The sequence below is a fragment of the Giraffa tippelskirchi genome, chromosome 2 (assembly GCF_054371585.1).
Source record: "Giraffa tippelskirchi isolate mGirTip1 chromosome 2, T2T-mGirTip1v1.2.pri, whole genome shotgun sequence".
NCBI classification, from domain to species: domain Eukaryota; kingdom Metazoa; phylum Chordata; class Mammalia; order Artiodactyla; family Giraffidae; genus Giraffa; species Giraffa tippelskirchi.
The window spans coordinates 75,161,147-75,179,736 of NC_137276.1; the positions used below are offsets into that span (position 1 = coordinate 75,161,147).

The window sequence follows — 18,590 nt, forward strand, 5'->3', positions numbered from 1 at the left end:
TCTCCAGGTCACAGTTGAGTAGGGAATTGAATTCTTTTCTCATAACCTGCCCAATTGTGAGTTTCAAAACCAGATTCAAATTCAGCTCTGCCTGAGTCCTGGCTCCCACTCTTTCCATTGTGACAAGCTACATCAACTTCATTTTAAACAGAATGAAACTGAAATCACACCCCCCCCCCCACACACACACACAATGAACTGGGTATTCTTTTGCTCTTAATATTTGTACAACGGCTAAAATGAGAAGAGATCTCAAAAAGTCATCTGGCCGATCCCTTTTCTCCAGGAAGGGAGATCATCCATCCAAGAAAATGGTAGTGACAGGAGTACTTCTATTGAACGGACATGAAAGGCAGCAGAGTAGCATCAGTATCCTGACCCTTACCTAACATATTTGAAATCTTTCAAACCCTCTTTGTCTGGAGCAAATGACTCCCAATTCTCTAGTAGTCTTTCTTCTTCCTACTGCCTACTTTCTACCCACTTTTGGATGAACTTTGGAAGCTCTTTCCTGGATCTTTTAAAATGTCAAGAAAAAACTGTATATCATAACCATGACTGTAATCAGCTGCTCTTTTTTGGCAAGAAAAAAAAAGGCTCTTTTTAAAGGGATATCACTCAAGAGTTTTCCCTTAGAAATATTGTAAGAAAGTACTCACATTTAGGTACCTGGCACTGAAATGTAGACAAGTAGGGTGGGCTCTGCCTTCAACAGGGTGCCTAGGCCCCCTCTATAATCACACACACATAAATAATTACCAATATTATTGTTCTTTTTCCTTGAAAACCTTCACCATTGCTCTGTCTTGGGGTCAGATAACCTTTAAACACACAAAGCTTACGGGACTGGAGGTGGTGATAACAGCAGCTACAATTTAATCAGAGCTCCCCACAAGCCAGGTCTGTGCTCTACGTATCTTGTTGGCATGTCATTCTTGTGGTGACCCTGTAAAGTAGGCTCATTTCACAGCTGAGCTAGCATGCACAGAAAGCGGCCAAGGTCAGACGACTAGGAGAGAGTGGTACTGAACTTTTCCTGGTAGTTTTGTCTGGCTCCAAAGCCTGTTTCCTCCCTTTCCCCCAGGCTGTTGTGGCTGCTGCTGATGACTGACAACCAACTTTACATTTATTCTCAGTCCAGTCTAATTATTGCATTATTCTATGTGGACATGGAAGACCAGTGTTCACCATCTCCCACCAGCTGTAACTAATATTCTATTGTTCCTCTTAAGTTCTTTAATATGTAGCTAATAACTTAATTCTCTTTATTACATCTATGAGTGGCCAAACAGGAGTCCTTTCATTTCCAGGAAAAAGGATACATCCAAGCACACTCTCTGAGAGTGAGTGGGACCCTTGAGTACTTTGTATGGCATTCTTTCTCCCCACAGCTGAACACAGGCATGCAGAATCATTGTATTTGCCCTACACCAAAGAGTTTCCAGGCATATTTTCAGTCCATTTGGAACTCGTTTATTATACAGATTATTCTTACACACTGATTTTTCTCAAGTGTTTTTTAGGCCCAGTGAGAAGTACAGTACATGTTTTAAATGATAACATCAATCAGAGTGGTGGTTTCTGTGTGTCTATTTAGATAAGATGGCTCTAGTTTCACACTGAAGGTGCAGGTAATCAGATACAGCATTAAGGCATCCCATCTTGAATGCTTGGTTGAGGCCCTTGAAAAAATTCAGGACTGTGGGTGACCAGTGTTTATATCTTTGTCTGGGATTGTCTGTACTTGTGGTTAAAGGCAAGGGAAAAAGTAAGAAACAACTCATGTGCCTCGATGAAGTATTTTTGAAGTAGCTCTCATTGTCCATGGCATATTCTAATTGCTGGGCCAGAACTAACCCTAATGATGATTTCAGTATGGCAAACAGCCAGTTGGACAGAGAAACATATACAGTGGAGGCAGACCAGGGCAGGGCAAGGGTGAGGCAGGTAAGGCACTTACCTTGGGTGTAAAATGTAAATAACAATAAAGGTCAGATCACTGTTAACTGATCTTCTCTTTCTGTCTCAGGCTCAGCATGGCAAATGTTATTGGTCCTGACTTTATTTAAAATTTTTGTATTTTGTTCATCATGGATTTTTTTTTAACCTTAATTTTGATTTTTGGAAAAATATGGGTCATCTGGATTACTGAGGTTTGAGGCACCTCTTCAAATTTTTCACCTGAGGCTAGTGCTTCACTCTTTAGCCAAGTCCCAGCCCTGAAGATGGACTTTATAAATGGATAACAAAGCAGCAAAGGGAGGAAAGTTACCGGTGTGTATGAAGTGAAGTGAAGTTGCACAGTCGTGTCCGACTCTTTGCGACCCCATGGACTGTAGCCCACTGGGCTCTTCGGTCCATGGAATTCTCCAGGCAAGAATACTGGAGTGGGTTGCCATTTCCTTCTCCAGGGGATCTTCCCAACCCAGGGATCGAACCCGGGTCTCCTGCATTGTAGGCAGACGCTTTACCATCTGAGCTACCAGGGAAGCCAGTGTGTATACTTTATAGAAAAGTCATCCAAACCACACTTCTAAATGTGTGGTCTAGAGGGATCTAGGAAAATTACTGCAGCTTGTTTCCTAAAGCTATTTAGTCCTGCTATGAAATAAAGGACTAGACGAAGACTTGCCTGGGATATAGAAAATGGTAGAAAGACATTAGAAGAGCAGCTAGTTGGACCAAGGGAGAGGAATAGTTATTCCCTAAGAGGTTAGACTAAAACTGCTAGTTCCTGTAGGCTTCCCAGATGGCGCAGTAGTAAAGAATCCACCTGCCAGTACAGGAGACACAGGTGAAGCTGGTTCTATTCCGGTGTTGGGAAGACCGCCTGGATTAGGAAATGGCTACCCGCTCCAGTATTCTTGCCTGGGAAATTCCCTGGACAGAGGATCCTGGCAGGCGACAGTCCACAGGGTCGCAGGACATCGGGCACGAATGAACGGCTGCGCGCACAGAGCCCAGCTAGCTCTCACTTGAGTGTGCCGAAGCTGCTGGGTACGTGATGTCGGAGGTCTGGGGAGAGGTGAGTCAGCAGGTTTCAGCCACTACCTGGATGATTAGAAAGAAGCTACGCTTTGGTAAACACTGCCACAGAAATATCATAATGCTCTTTACCTCAGCCAAATGGGAAGAGTCTTATGAAGATTAGAGAGAGAGATTTTGAGTGCAGGAAACCAGGGGGAAAAAAGCACACATTGTGTGTGATTCCATTGCTGTAAAATTCTAGAAATGGAGTGTAATCTGTAGTGACAAAAAATCAATCACTGGTTGCCTGGGAAGGAGGGTGGAGGGAAAAATGGATTGCCAGGGGACACTTTGGGGGTGACAGAAATGTTTATTTTCTTGATTGAGATGACAGAATCAGGAGTGTATACCTATGTCAAAACTAATCACAGTGAGCACTTTAAGTATACAAAGCTTGTGTGTGCTAAGTCACTTCGTTTGTGTCCGACTGTTTGTGACCCTATGGACAGTAGCCCACCAGGCTCCTCTGTCCATGGGGTTCTCCAAGCAGGAATCCTGGAGTTGGTTGCCATTTCCTCCTCCAGGAGATCTTCCCAACCCAGGGATCAAACCCACATCTCTTATGACTCCTGCACTGGCAGGCAGATTATTTACCATGAGCACCACCTGGGAAACCTCATCCAGAGTTTAGTGTATTTCAATTGTAGCTCAACAATTTTTTTATATAAAATATTTTTATGGTCGAAGTAGTCTGTGGTATGTGAGGAAATTTCATGGCTGACAATATATATTTTGATTATTTATAGAACTTAAACTTAGTTCTCATTGAAAATATAAATTATTTGTGTGAACGTTAGTGGGGAAAAATATAAGACCAGATGCTTAATAGCTGAATATAGGAAATGGGATAGTTCTGGCACCTCAGAGCTAATGTTGTCCCCAAACCAGGCTGGACCCCTTTTCCCAGACATAGAACCGTCAGCTGTGTGGCCTGTGTCTTTGACTTTGGTTCTGTAGTTTTTTTCTGAGAAGATATATTTGTCCAGGTATCTGTAATAACCAAATAAAGTATACCACGTTCCCTGAAAGTTTTCCATTTCTCCATCAAATAGTAACAGTTTTGTCTATCATGGTCAGTTCTTTCTGGAACCAGAGAGTGGTGTGAGGCCAAGAGAAAAAGGAGGGGGTATAGTCAGCTACACCCTCAGAACTCCCCATTTTTGCCAGATCTGTGAAATTGTAAATTGGTCAGGGTGGGGGGAGGGGAATGCCTTTTCTGAATGAGTATTCTTAAACAGAGAATTGCATGTATTAACACTAATGTTTTTCCAACTATGGTTTGTTTCTCCTCTGGGTACCATTTCCAAGCTCTTTATAAGAATTATTTAAAAAAATAATTATATACTTATCTTTTTAATCCATTTACCCATAGAGGAGGGCATTAAGTAAAACAGTTGAAGGTGGATTATTACTGCTTTGTGCTAATCCAAAACAGAAAAATTTGTTAGACTAAATGTATACAAGTAATTAAAAATTTTTAATGAAGTAGAAATTTATGGATTCTGTACTGAAGCACTCAAGCACAGGATTGCAGTGATGCCAAATCACCTGGCACACAGAAAATATGTCTGTGTCACCCCCAACCTACTGTCCCCCACTGTCCTTCCTGCTCTGAGCTGGTACATCTTGTATTGTAACCAGAAGACAAAAGATCAGAAGAGCTGGGATTCCTGTGCCCAACCCAGTACTGTCCCCGGGATGAAAATGTCCTTGGGAAACAGCAGTGCCAGATGAGATAGGAACAGGGCTTGACTGATGACTGGGGTCACTTGTGTTCCAGGACCTGGAAGGATGCTGGCTGCTGCCCAAACACTGGTCACATGGCTGGGAAAAATGGTCCTTTGTGGTTGAGCCCAGGAAAACATTTGTGAACCCAAAAGATCCCACAGACTTATGAATAATGAGGCTGCTGAGATGGGTAAAGAGATGAGGAACATATGCGCTGTTCAGTACATTAACATCACGTGTTCTGCCTTCTTTTTACCTTTTTTTTGTTACTACTTAATAACTGCAAGTTTGGCATGTTGGGTCAAATACAGCTAAGTGTGTTGACTGCTCATCATGGACAAAGAGAAAACAACAGTTTGTGATGTTTCTATACTGGAATCTTCTGATGAAAAAAATGTATTTCAGCCTGCACAGTTTTCCCACATAAAATAGGTGGTAAGAAGAAAGAGACTGTTGAGTAATTCTGCAGTATCTTCAGAGGATGATTCTATTACCATCTTTCAGCAATTCCATATCAATGACCTGGTAAGCCAAAGTGAAGGATCTCTTGTTGAGAATGTCCTGCCATTCCTATTAACCGCAATATACAAAGTATATATTTGGTGACTTTCGAAACCATAAACCATATTTGTCTGACAATAATTGGTACCTTATGGTTTACAAACCACTTTCACAGATATTTTTCTTGGTGAATCTTAACAGCAATCATTATCAGTAACTTTTAATATTGACCATTTATTAGACTTCTAAAATTATTCCACTACTTTGATCTTTCCCCAGAACAATTCTACCCCCAGTCTAGAAAATACAGTTAGAAGGATAAAGTACTGAATTACCAAAAAATAAAACAAATTAGCAAAAATCTCTTTTAAATTTATTGCCTTGGTTATCTTTTTATTTCAGTGCTTTTGGAGATGGGGGGAGTTAGTGTGTCTTTTAAAAAACAAGATGGCCTGTGAAATGGAGGATGTTATCTTAATCCTTAATTCTGTGAAACTAACCCAGAAATAATCCTGAAAATAACCTGACCATTTCTTTATATTTCCTTTTTGCTTCTGGATATAATCTTAATTCCTAGAAGAGATCATTAATCCATTTTTATTCTGGCATTATGAAAGTATCCACTTAGGTGGGATAAATAGATTTTTAAGATAAATTCAAATAATTTATAAATATATATTTAGTGGATAAGCTCTGCTATAGACCAGAGATGATATACAGCTGCATGCATGCTCAGTCATGTCTGACTCTTTGAGACCCTACAGACTGTAGCCCACCAGACTCCTCTGTCCATGGGATTTTCCTGGCAACAATACTGGAGTGGGATGCCATTTCCTCCTCCAGATTACACAGCTATCTTTCAGCAATAATTGTCTGAAGAAATATAATAGCTCAATATCATTTTTTTATTAAAAGTTAAACATACCCTCTAACTGACTTATCTTAGGCCTAAATTTCTTTTAGATTTTGAGTCTGCAGACATACTTGCATCTACATCCTTCAGAATCTACAAAGCTTTTTTACCTTATAAGCAGTCACTGAGGGCCTCTTTTGTTACAAACACTGTTTTGTGCACCATGAAAGAGACAAAACAGAATCCCTAAAGATGAAACCAAGAGCAGTGGGGAAAGCCAGCAGCATAAAGAGGTACAATACAGGGTTAAAATGCTGAACTAAAGATGTCAGTACCAGGAACAGGAAAGAAAGAATTGCTCTGAGCAAAAATTCCAGCATCATTCTCAACTCCTTTGGCTCATGTCCCATACCTGCTCCATCAGCAGACCCCAGTGACTCTACCTTCCACATATTTAATGAATGCAGCCACCTCTTACCACCTGTACTGCTCCCAGGACAAAGTCACCATCATCTCACTCTGGATGATTATTTTTTAAACTGTCCTCTCCTACTGTCTTATGCCTTCTGACAACCCACCCTTCACCACTATTTAGGAGTTATTACAGCAGTAGGGTGATCCTGTTAAAACATACACTTTATCATTCAGCTCAAAAACCCTTAATCATCTACCAGTTCACTCAGAGTAAGAGCCATACACCCCTGAGACCCTCTGTATCTCAGACAGCATTGCCTCTCTGCTCAGCTCTTGCTGTTTTCCCCCCTTACCTTCAGGGAAACACCACAGGAATGTTCCTGCCTCAGGACCTTTGCCTTAGCTGTTTCCTCTTCCACAGTGTTCTTCCCCCAAGATATCAACATGTCAGCTCCTTCACTTCCTTCAGGTCTTTACTGAGATATCACCTTTTCAGTAAGGCCCTCCATGGCCACCTCATTTCAACAGATCTTTCCAATATTTCTGCTTTCCAATATTTCTGTCCCCATTACCCTGCCCACTTTCCTACATAGCACTGTCACTACCTAGCATACTAAATATTTTACCTGTATTTCTTGCTTAGTGTCTCTGTTCTCTGGTAGAATATAAGTGTGATGCAGATAAGCACCTATATTTCTTGCTTAGTGTCTCTGTTCTCTGGTAGAATATAAGTGTGACACAGATAAGCATACTGAGGACAGTGATTTGTGTCTTTTAACTAATGGCTGTGTCCCCAGTGTCTGGAAGAGCACCTGCCACATAGTAGGATATCAATTAATATTTCTGGGAGAAATCATTGCATGATTGCTTATTGATACTGAACAAGTGACTTGGCAGGTCCTGTACCTTTATCATTTTACAGAGGCCTGGGGCGAGGCCTGGGTAAAAGTGGTGGGATGATCTTGCTAGTTTACACAGTTTGGTTTCAGAAGAGTCAAGGAGTTTAATCCCAGAGCCCTCCCATCTGGCAGTCTGGCTGACATGTAGGCGCTGTTATGTGTGCAGCTAGCCTTGCTCTTTAGGAGAAAACGTCCACCTTCATGAAGGAAGGCAGCTCCTCAGTCACTCAGCTTCAGAGCAAGCCAGAGAGAAATGAGAATGAGAAGTAGGCAGGGAATTTATTCCTGCAATTGCACCTTCTCCTGTTAAGGAAGCCTTTTCTGTATCAGTGTTTCCTGCTTTCATTGACCAGGAGGTAAATGAGCTTGCTTACGCTGTTTCTTTTAATCACTTACTTGTGCTTCACACCGTTTCATATGCATTCAGCTTTTTCTGATCATTGTGTGAGGTGTAAGAATGCAGATGGTCTCTAACTTACAATGGTCTAACATAATTTTTCTGTTTTATGATGGTGCAAAAGTAATACACATTCAGTAGAAACCATACTTTGAATTCTGATCTTTTCCCCAAGTTGGCTATATCCTAGTACTAGCCCTGCTCCCAGTCAGTCATGCAGTCAACAGGGTAAACAATTGATACATTTACAACCATTCTGTACCCAGACAAGCATTCTTCACATTCAACACAGTATTCAGTATACAGTATTTGGCCTTTTTGTTCAATGATGTTGCCCAACTGTACACTAATGTAAGTGTTCTGAACACATTTAGGGTAGGCTCAACTAAGCTATGATGTTTGGTAGGTTAGGTATATGAAATATATTTTTGATTTATATTTTCAATTTATGATGGATTTATCAGGACATACCCCTATCATAAGTCATAGAAGATTTGTACATTAAAGGAAGCATAGATTGAAAAATGGGATATCAAGTTTAAAAAAATAGTTGGTTACATTGGATGATAACACAGCCTTTTATATGATCAGGTCATTGGCTTCTGTAATTTTTGTGTTATGATGGCAGAACCAACCATCTTCAAGATTGGGTATTATCTGTCTTAGGATTTGGTGGCATTGGTGGGATGTTGGTATGGCTTTCCTGCACTTAAGAGTTTGCATCGCTTTAGTCCCATTTTCGGAGGGTGGGGGAAGACTGATTTAAAATGTTGCTTCCTACTATACATACAATTACGGGCTTGGGAGAAATAGTTGCGCATGCTAATCACTCCCAAATCTGAATATATTTCAGGGTGTTTTCAGTTTTCCCCACATAACATCTGTACTTAAGAAGCCTCACTGCTATTGGTAAAGTATTGACTCGATTTCTCTGCTCACATCCAGGGCGCTGCATGTTACTGCCCTGCTCTCCCCAAACCCCCTGCCAGGCGCTCCCCTACAGGCCTCTCCATTTTCCATGAGTATGAGTTTACACAGCCATTCATCTCCAGGTGGTTATGTTCACCGTCACTGACAACTCCCTCCACATCTCATACACACCGGGCTGCTCCCCTACTAAAACTTTCCAAAGCCACGTGTTACACATTCCTTTTTTCTGCCATTCTCCCAGCTGTTTTGTGATGTTTTGATCTGTCTGTTTGCACAGCACTGTGAGACTATATGCATGAAAGGTGTATTGTTGACATATGAATGGTTTTGAAAACGTTTCTGTAAAGAGCCTACCTCGGTAATTGGGGAGGGAGAAGGAGGTCAGGGACATCTACTTGAGTCTTTGCCAGAAGAAGGCTTGTGTATGTTAACAAACAAACCCATTGAAATGTGATCATGATCTCTAGCAATAAAGGATATGGGAGTCTCTACTTAAGAAATAATAATAGGCAATAGTGACATAAAGATATGGAATCCTACCATAAAAGAAGTATAAAAGTATATGTTAAGAAGGAGATACTTCCAAGAAGATTCAGGTAAACAGAATTGTTAGCTTATTCTTGGTCACCAAGTATAAGGGTCTCAGCAAGAGACCCAACCAGACCTGGCACACTGGGAAGACGCCAGTTGGATGGGAGCCTGTGGATGTCCTGCTCACAGCTATCTGGAGGACTAGGTGGAGTCTACTGTCCTTCACATTGCCCATTCTGGCCTGGATAATTTAGCAAATTTTTCTTCACTTAAGCAGATAAGAAAACCCAAGGCCCACAGCTCTTTAGCTGGACAGTGGTGGCAAAGCAGGTAGAACTAGAAAAGGGAAGACAAACAAAGAAGATAGAAAGTACTTTTGTGATAGTAGAGAACATGGACAATTCATTCCTAATAGAAAATATTTGATATTATTATCTCTCTCCTTTTCGACCACTTCAAAGGATGAATTTCGTTTCTGTTTGCTTCCCTGATCTTTTCCCACCAAGTTTGCTATATTTGAATCTAGATGATAAAGACTGGCCATGAGAATGGGTGGCATTTAGTGTTTAAAGTCCAGCTTGAAAGAGAAAAAAAGATGTATACACACACACACACACACACATTATTACCCTAAAAGGAAAATCCACCTTATATTTAATAGCAATCTATTTTTTAAAGACTTCATGTAAAAAATTTCACTCTATGCCCATAGCAATATACAATAAAGAATATAATAATATAGTGCATTTTTTAAAAGTCTGTCTTGGGCCAAAATATGTGGGTAAGTTGCATTTTTTCAGATTTTTTTTCTTTAATCCTCCAACAAAGATTGGCCCCAACTTTGCATACATTCCTTATGTTATCCAAATATCTTTGCCAATCTTTCACATGCTATCTTTGGCCAGTGTTCTCCTTGAAAGATAGCAAAAAAATAATGTTTTTTATTTGTTTATTATTGCTTATTCTTATAGAAGGAGAACTGCTACAATTGACAGCTTTATCAGCTCAAGCATTTGGGGGATGACTAGGTCTCTCTCTGGTCTCCTCCCTACCTCACACAGCTCCATTAAACTGGAGATCTGCAATTGTTTCAACACATATTGATGGATTTACTTCGGATTGTTTCACAGGCATTATTTGATGTGTCAGTACCCTAGTGAAACTTTTATATTGATATATTCCCCTTAGAAACAATAAATGACAGTTTTCTCAAAAAAAAGTAAACATTCATAGGCAAGCAACCAAGACCATACACTTAGATCCTTTGTAATCTTGACTTTGAAAGAATAAGACCACTTAGCCCAGTCAAAAATAAAAAAAATCCAAACCTCTTCCTACTCTTCTCAGTATTCAAGTTCTGGAGCTTTAGTTTTGTCTCCTATGTTCTTCTTGCCTCAGCATTCTCGAATTCTTATTCTTTCTACTCCAAATAGCAGTAAGACTCCGTTTAAATCCTATCAGATTCTTTTTACAGCTGAAATAGGAACCCTGAGGTCATTTCTAGGCCAACTCTGCTGCCTAATATGTGCGAATGTCCTCATCACACCTCCCCTTCCCAATTATTTTTTTAAATTCAACTCAATTATTTTAAACACAACTCTTCAAAGTTAAAAAAATGTAACAGAGCCATGGAAGCAGAAATGCTAGAACTTGCCTTTTTCTTTTTATCTCTCACAGGAATGGCATTTTTAAACACAAACTCATGTCAGACATTGAACAGTCTCTACCCAGGAATGAATGTTTTGATTAAAAGTTATTTAATATCTCTAGCTCCTTGGAATTCTGCCTAAAGCTGGAGATATTCTTAGCTGCAGGTTTTGTGCCTTCAACTAGAAAGAAAAATGGCTCAAAATCTAGAGGGAATAAATGGCATTCTCAAAATAGTTACTTGGTTGTATAGGTGTTTATACCATAGAGGATACTGATGTGTTGAAATTTAGGAATTAGAAAAGAATGCTGGGGGAGGAGGAATGTGTCAATGCAGCATCTTTCTACAGCCCTGTTCCTACATCCATTGATCCTCAGGCTTTTGCTTAAAATCAGGTTTAGGACATTGCATTTATACAGCAGGACTTAACACTAAGATTCTGTATAATCTGTATGTAATGTTTCTTAACTTGAATTGGTATTCAAGAAGGGTTAAAGACATTTAAGCAGGTTGGTAGATCAAATATGATTTAATTTTTTATCTGCTTCCAATGTAAAATCATGGGGACAGATTCTCATAGCATATAAATGTTCATTTAAAACATTTTTTTAGAAAAAGGATAACTTCATTTCAAGGATGCAAATAGAATTTTGACTCAATAAGTTATTTTCACTTCAGAGGTAGTGTTGCTCTCAGTACAACCTCTTCTCTTTAACCATCATCCTTCTGAAGCAAAATATTTACAGAGCATTGAATTATTTTTCCAGCTTTCCAACAGCATTTCATGCACTAAGATATTGATGTGCCATAGTTAGAAACTGGGCCCTCCGGACCTGTATTGTGCAATGGCATTGTGCTGTTATCATCGGGAGATTCCATTTTTTCCAACCCCTGGGGTCCTGTCTGTACTTGTTTACAGGTCATCTGGATAGCAACTAGTATATGTTCAATGGCATGAGTGTTAGCACGGTAACCTTGGCAACCAAGCTAGCTCTGATTTCAAAACCTCACATGCTGTATCATAAAATTAGATAACAGAATTGACATTTTGCTACATGTCTGTCATATAAATTAAGCTCTGAGAATGATTTCCTTTATAACAATGTGCCTTAATATGGAAGTAGAAGATAACGAATTAGAACAATTTTATTACATGCATATATATATATATACATACTATTCCACATTTACATGCTGGATATAGTTCTCCAATTCTTTCTTTATGATTTTTAACCTCAGATACTGCCATATTACTCTCACTGTGCTGGAATTCTTGGCAGCCTCATTTTATGATTGGGATGAAGCTTATAGCAGAGCTGTATCAGATATCCTATAGAAATAGTATTATGAATAATAGAAGACTCTGCTCCTAAAAAAAATGTAAAATTCAAAGCATTCTTGACTTTACTGGATACCGTTATTTATGCTGATTAGAAGACTGTGCACAGAATATTCTACTGACTAAATCAGAATCCCAAAGACAAGACATGCTTCCCTTTCATTTATATAGTTATGCATATTTTTACACACATTATATTTTCCAGTGCCCAGGGATCTTTGATAAGATCTTTATTTCAAGGACATTTTAAACATGCAGATTAATACACTCATCTGCTTTGAGTCCTAGGTCCTCCTTTATAATTTGTACATATTTTAATGTCAGGATTTTTCTATTTGTTGTGGTCTGGTGCAGTTTTCCTTGGATATAAATTTAAAGACTCAACTTGTGAATTACGTTTAATGTAAGCACCCTGCAGTTTGCTGCATTGCAAATGATTATTTTTAGAAGTTTTATGGTTGCCTGGATATATTTGTTTGTCTTCATTGATATGTAGGGAGAAAAGCTCATTAATGATTTAAAAAGAAGGTGTTTTGATTCATCAACTTGATTCTTCTCATTACATAAATAATAAAGGCGATAAATTAACATCTATTAAAGTTGTAAGTATATTTCTGAATATAACTGCAAAACAGTCTTGAATCCTTGGGTATAACTTTTTCTATTCTTTATATTTTTCTGCCTCCATGTTTTCAATGTCATCATTCTGCATATTTTAACCTAGAAAAATGGTTTAAAATTCTCATTAAAGATCCCTTCTAGCAGTTATCTGTCAAACACCATAATTGAACAACTCTTTTGTAAAACAGTTCTTTGGCTTCTGGAATGGTAAGTTATTATATACAACATTGAAGATTCTTATGTCACAACTGACTACAAAACAATTTTCCTTTTTTCATATACCTGTTATGTGTCATATATAACATTTGATAAATCTGCTTCCAACATTTTCTCATCTTATTAGCCATCCATCTAACTCTGGCTAGTTTTTTGTTAAATACTACCTTGTTACCTTATACCTACAAAGTGGAAATTCCTGCAAATTCAGGACTTTTTCTTTTCAGAAACAGATTAAGCGGTTGTGCTCTCTACATTTGCGCTTAAGGGTGAAGAAGGGCAGAAATCCTTCTGTGTATTTGGCGACCCTGTACAGCAAATACCTATTACATTTTCTGTAATGTTTAAACTGTTCGCTTTATCTCATTGAGTCATCACCACCTTTCTGTTTACACTGGTAAATGGTAGTTTTTATTATTTTCTTTTATCTTGAAACTATTTCTTGTGATGAACAGAAATAGTTCAGCATGCGGTGGTTCCAGGATTGAGTCCAGCTTGGGCAACCATCTATCCTGTGAAATAACTTCATCCAGAACTTTTCAATGCCTAGGCTTCCTGCAGTGCAACACGGACATGAACTCAGGCTGTGTGGGTGCTGGAATGTGGGGGCTTAATGGTCTGTTTGCATGACTCCAAGATGTATTTTAATATCTGGTCTTTTTTTTAATTGTGAAATGATGTGGCATTCGATGGATGGGGAAGGGGAGGAATCCTAATGATAAAAGAGAAAATAAAAATGAAAAAGCAATACAGCTTCTTTTGTGATTTCCTTGTAGGTCCGATGTTGTGGTCCTCTGTTTTTCGATCGCTAATCCCAATTCCCTAAATCATGTGAAAACCATGTGGTATCAAGAAATCAAGCACTTTTGCCCTCGCACACCTGTTGTTCTAGTTGGCTGCCAGCTAGATCTCCGCTATGCTGATCTTGAAGCTGTTAATAGAGCCAGACGCCCTTTAGCAAGGTAAGCCAAGGGACTCAATGTGCCAGTTAAATTAAAATTTAGAGGTAGCAGATGTCTTTGTAGCCTTGGGTTCTGTTCTTTAGTGGCTCCGAGATCCCATCAATCAGTTTGAATGCTTTAAGTTAGCTTGTTAATCGTGAGGAAAGGCTATGTCCTGACCCCTCTCATGTTCAACATTGCATCTTTTTAAAACAATTTTACTAATTTTTTAATTGATGGAAAATTGCTTTACAGTTTTGTGTTGGTTTCTGCCATACAACAATGCAAATGAATCATGTATATGTGTGTGTGTGTGCGCGTGTGTGTGTGTGTGTGTACTACCCTCCTGGTCCTCCCTTCCCTTCCCACATCCCACCCCTCTAGGTCATCACAGAGTACCAGGCTGGGCTCCTTGTGTTATCTAGCATTATAGATAACTTCCCATTATCTATCTATTTTACACATGGTAGTGTATATATGTTAATGCTACTTTCTCAATTCATCCCACCTTCACCCTCTCCCACTGTGTCCAAAAGTCTGTTCTCTACTAGGTTCATCAGTACTATTTTTATATGTTTCATATATGTATGCACTAATATACAATACTTGTTTTTCTCTTTCTGACTTATTTCACTCTGTATAAGAGGCTCTAGGGTTATCTACCTCACTACAACTGACTCAAATATGCTCCTTTTTATGGCTGAGTAATATTCCTTTGTATAAATATACCAAAACATCTTTATCCATTCATATGGAGATAGACATCTAGGTTGTTTCATGTCCTGGCTGCAAATGAAGCAACTGACAAAGGGTTAATCTGAAAAATCTATTACCAGTTAACACAGCTCAATATTAGAAAAACAAATAACCCAATCAAAAAAGGGGCAGAAGACATAAACAGAGATTTCTCAAAGAACACATCACTTCAGTTCAGTCTCTCAGTCGTGTCCAACTCTTTGCGACCCCATGAACTGCAGCATGCCAGGCCTTCCTGTCCATCACCAACTCCTGGAGTTTACCCAAACTCCTGCCCACTGAGTTGGCGATGCCATCCAACCATCGCATCCTCTGTTGTCCCCTTCTCCTCCCACCTTCAATCTTTCCCAGCATCAGGGTCTTTTCAAATGAGTCAGCTCTTCGCATCACATGGCCAAAGTATTGGAGTTTCAGCTTCAGCATCAGTCCTTCCAATGAATATTCAGGACTGATTTCATTTAGGATGGACTGGATGGATCTCCTTGCAGTCCAAGGGACTCTCAAGAGTCTTCTCCAACACCACAGTTCAAAAGCATCAATTCTTTGGCGCTCAGCTTTCTTAATGGTCCAACTCTCACATTAATACATGACTACTGGAGAAACCATAGCTTTGACCAGACAGACCTTGGTTGATAAAGTAATGTCTCTGCTTTTTAATATGCTATCTAGGTTGGTCATAACTTACCTTCCAAGGAGTAAGCATCTTTTAAATTCATGGCTGCAGTCACCATCTGCAGTGATTTTGGAGCCCCAAAAAATAAAGTCAGCCACTGTTTCCACTGTTTCCCCATCTATTTGCCATGAAGTGATGGGACCAGATGCCATGATCTTAGTTTTCTGAACGTTGAGCTTTAAGCCAACTTTTTCACTCTCCTCTTTCACTTTCATCAAGAGGCTCTTTAGTTCTTCTTCACTTTCTGCCATAAGGGTGGTGTAATCTGCATATCTGAGGTTATTGATATTTCTCCCAGCAATCTTGATTCCAGCTTGTGCTTCCTCCAGCCCAGCGTTTCTCATGGTGTATTCTGCTATAAGTTAAATAGACTGACAATATACAGCCTTGATGTACTCCTTTTCCTGTTTGGAACCAGTCTGTTGTTCCATGTCCAGTTCTTTTTTTTTTTTTTTTTGGCATGTGGGAACTTAGTTCCCTGACTGGGGATTGAACCTGTCCCCTCTACATTGGGAGCACTGAGTTTTAACCACCTGACTACCAGGGAAGTCCCACCATGTCCAGTTCTAACTGTTACTTCCTGACCTGCATACAGATGAAAAAAGACATAAAAGTGGCCAACAAACACATGAAAAGATGCTCAACATTGCTCATTATTAGAGAAATGCAAATCAAAACTACAACAAGGCATCACCTCACACTAGTCAGAATGGTCATCAAAAAAAAAAAAATCTATAAACAATAAATGCTGGAGAGGATGTGAAGAAAAGGAAGCCCACCTGCACTGCTGGTGGGAATGTAAACTGACACAGCCATTACTGAAAACAGTATGGAGATTCCTTTAAAAACTAGGAATTGTCTGACCCAGAAATCCCACTTGGGCATAGAGCCTGAGAAAACTACAATTCTAAAAGACATATGTACCCCAATGTTCATTTCACCATCACCTCTTAGTCAGGAAACCATTTTTGTAAAATAGTTGGCTAGAGCTTAAAGTGAGTTCTCTAATTATGATATGGTTTATAAAAGTGCTTTGGGGCCTTCCCTGGTAGTCCAATGGTTAAGACTCAGCTCCCAACGCAAAAGGGGCTGATTTGATTCCTGGTTGGGAAACTAAGATCCTATATGTTGCCAAGTACAGCCAAAAAAATAAGTAAGCACTTTGAACTTGGTAAAGTGTTAAACAAAATGTTAGTTACTCATAATAATGTCTTTCTGGATATTAAGATTTATAATAAAGTTTCTCATGATGTACTCTGCATAGAAGTTAAATAAGCAGGGTGACAATATACAGCCTTGACGTACTCCTTTTCCTAATTGGAACCAGTCTGTTGTTCCATATTCAGTTCTAACTGTGGCTTCCTGACCTGCATACAGGTTTCTCAAGAGACAGGTCAGATGATCTGGTATTCCCATCTCTTTCAGAATTTTCCACAGTTTATTGTGATCCACATAGTCAAAGGCTTTGGCATAGTCAATAAAGCAGAAATAGATGTTTTTCTGGAACTCTCTTGCTTTTTCAATGATCCAGCAGATGTTGGCAATTTGATCTCTGGTTCCTCTGCCTTTTCTAAAACCAGCTTGAACATCTGGAAGTTCACAGTTCACATATTGCTGAAGCCTGGCTTGGAGAATTTTGAGCATTACTTTACTAGCGTGTGAGATGAGTGCAATTGTGCGGTAGTTTGAGCATTCTTTGGCATTGCCTTTCTTTGGGATTGGAATGAAAACTGACCTTTTCCAGTCCTGTGGCCACTGCTGAGTTTTCCAGATTTGCTGGCATACTGAGTGCAACACTTTAACAGCATCATCTTTTAGGATTTGAAATAGCTCAACTGGAATTCCATCACCTCCACTAGCTTTGTTCGTAGTGATGCTTTCTAAGGCCCACTTAACTTCACATTCCAGGATGTCTGTCTCTAGGTGAGTGATCACACCATCGTGATTATCTGGGTCATGAAGATCGTTTTTGTACAGTTCTTCCGTGTATTCTTGCCACCTCTTCTTAATAGCTTCCGCTTCTGTTAGGTCCCTACCATTTCTGTCCTTTATCGAGCCCATCTTTGCATGAAATGTTCCCTTGGTATCTCTAATTTTCTTGAAGAGCTCTCTAGTCTTTCCCATTCTGTTCTCTATTTCTTTGCATTGATCACTGAAGAAGGCTTTCTTGTCTCTCCTTGCTATTCTTTGGAACTCTGCATTCAGATGGGAATATCTTTCCTTTTCTCCTTTGCTTTTTGCTTCTCTTCTTTTCACAGCTATTTGTAAGGCCTCCTCAGACAGCCATTTTGCTTTTTTGCATTTCTTTTTCTTGGGGATGGTCTTGATCCCTGTCTCCTGTACAATGTGACGAACCTCTGTCCATAGTTCATCAGGCACTCTGTCTATCAGATCTAGTCCCTTAAATCTATTTCTCACTTCCACTGTATAATCATAAGGGATTTGATTTAGGTCATAACTGAATGGTCTAGTGGTTTTCCCTACTTTCTTCAATTTAAGTCTGAATTTGCCAATAAGGAGTTGATGATCTGAGCCACAGTCTGCTCCCGGTCTTGTTTTTGCTGACTGTATAGAGCTTCTCCATCTTTGGCTGCAAAGAACATAATCAATCTGATTTCAGTGTTGACCATCTGGTGATGTCCATGTGTAGAGTCTTCTCTTGTGTTGTTGGAAGAGGGTGTTTGCTATGACAGTTGAGCACCAAAGAATTGATGCCTTTGAACTGTGGTGTTGGAGAAGACTCTTGAGAGTCCCTTGGACAGCAAGCAGATCCAACCAGTCTATCCTAAAGGACATCAGTCCTGAATATACACTGGAAGGACTGATGCTGAAGCTGAAACTCCAGTACTTTGGCCACCTGATGTGAAGAGCTGACTCATTTGAAGAGACGCTGATGCTGGGAAAGATTGAAGGCGGGAGGAGAAGGGGACAACAGAGGGTAAGATGGTTGGATGGCATCACCGACTCAATGGACATGAGTTTGAGTAAACTCCAGGAGTTGGTGATGGACAGGGAAGCCTGGTGTGCTGCAGTCCATGGGGTTGCAAAGAATCGGACACGACTGAGCGATTGAACTGAACTGAACTGAAGTGAAATTCAGAACCATCATCTGTAAT

At 39.6% G+C, this 18,590-nt stretch overlaps 1 protein-coding gene and 1 non-coding gene across 41 annotated transcripts in view; one reads left to right on the forward strand and one right to left on the reverse strand.

Moving 5' to 3' along the window:
- RHOBTB1 (Rho related BTB domain containing 1) overlaps positions 1-18,590 on the forward strand; it is an 82,899-nt gene that overhangs the window by 44,472 nt on the left and 19,837 nt on the right. For all 40 annotated transcript variants that reach the window (XM_081569022.1, XM_081569024.1, XM_081569056.1 and 37 more), the window contains one exon: positions 13,881-14,066. In XM_081569022.1, the coding sequence (XP_081425148.1) occupies positions 13,881-14,066 (186 nt within the window). The remainder of the gene's footprint in view (positions 1-13,880; positions 14,067-18,590) is intronic.
- TRNAC-ACA (transfer RNA cysteine (anticodon ACA)) lies at positions 2,418-2,489 on the reverse strand. Its single transcript has one exon. It is a non-coding gene; the product is annotated as a tRNA-Cys (tRNA).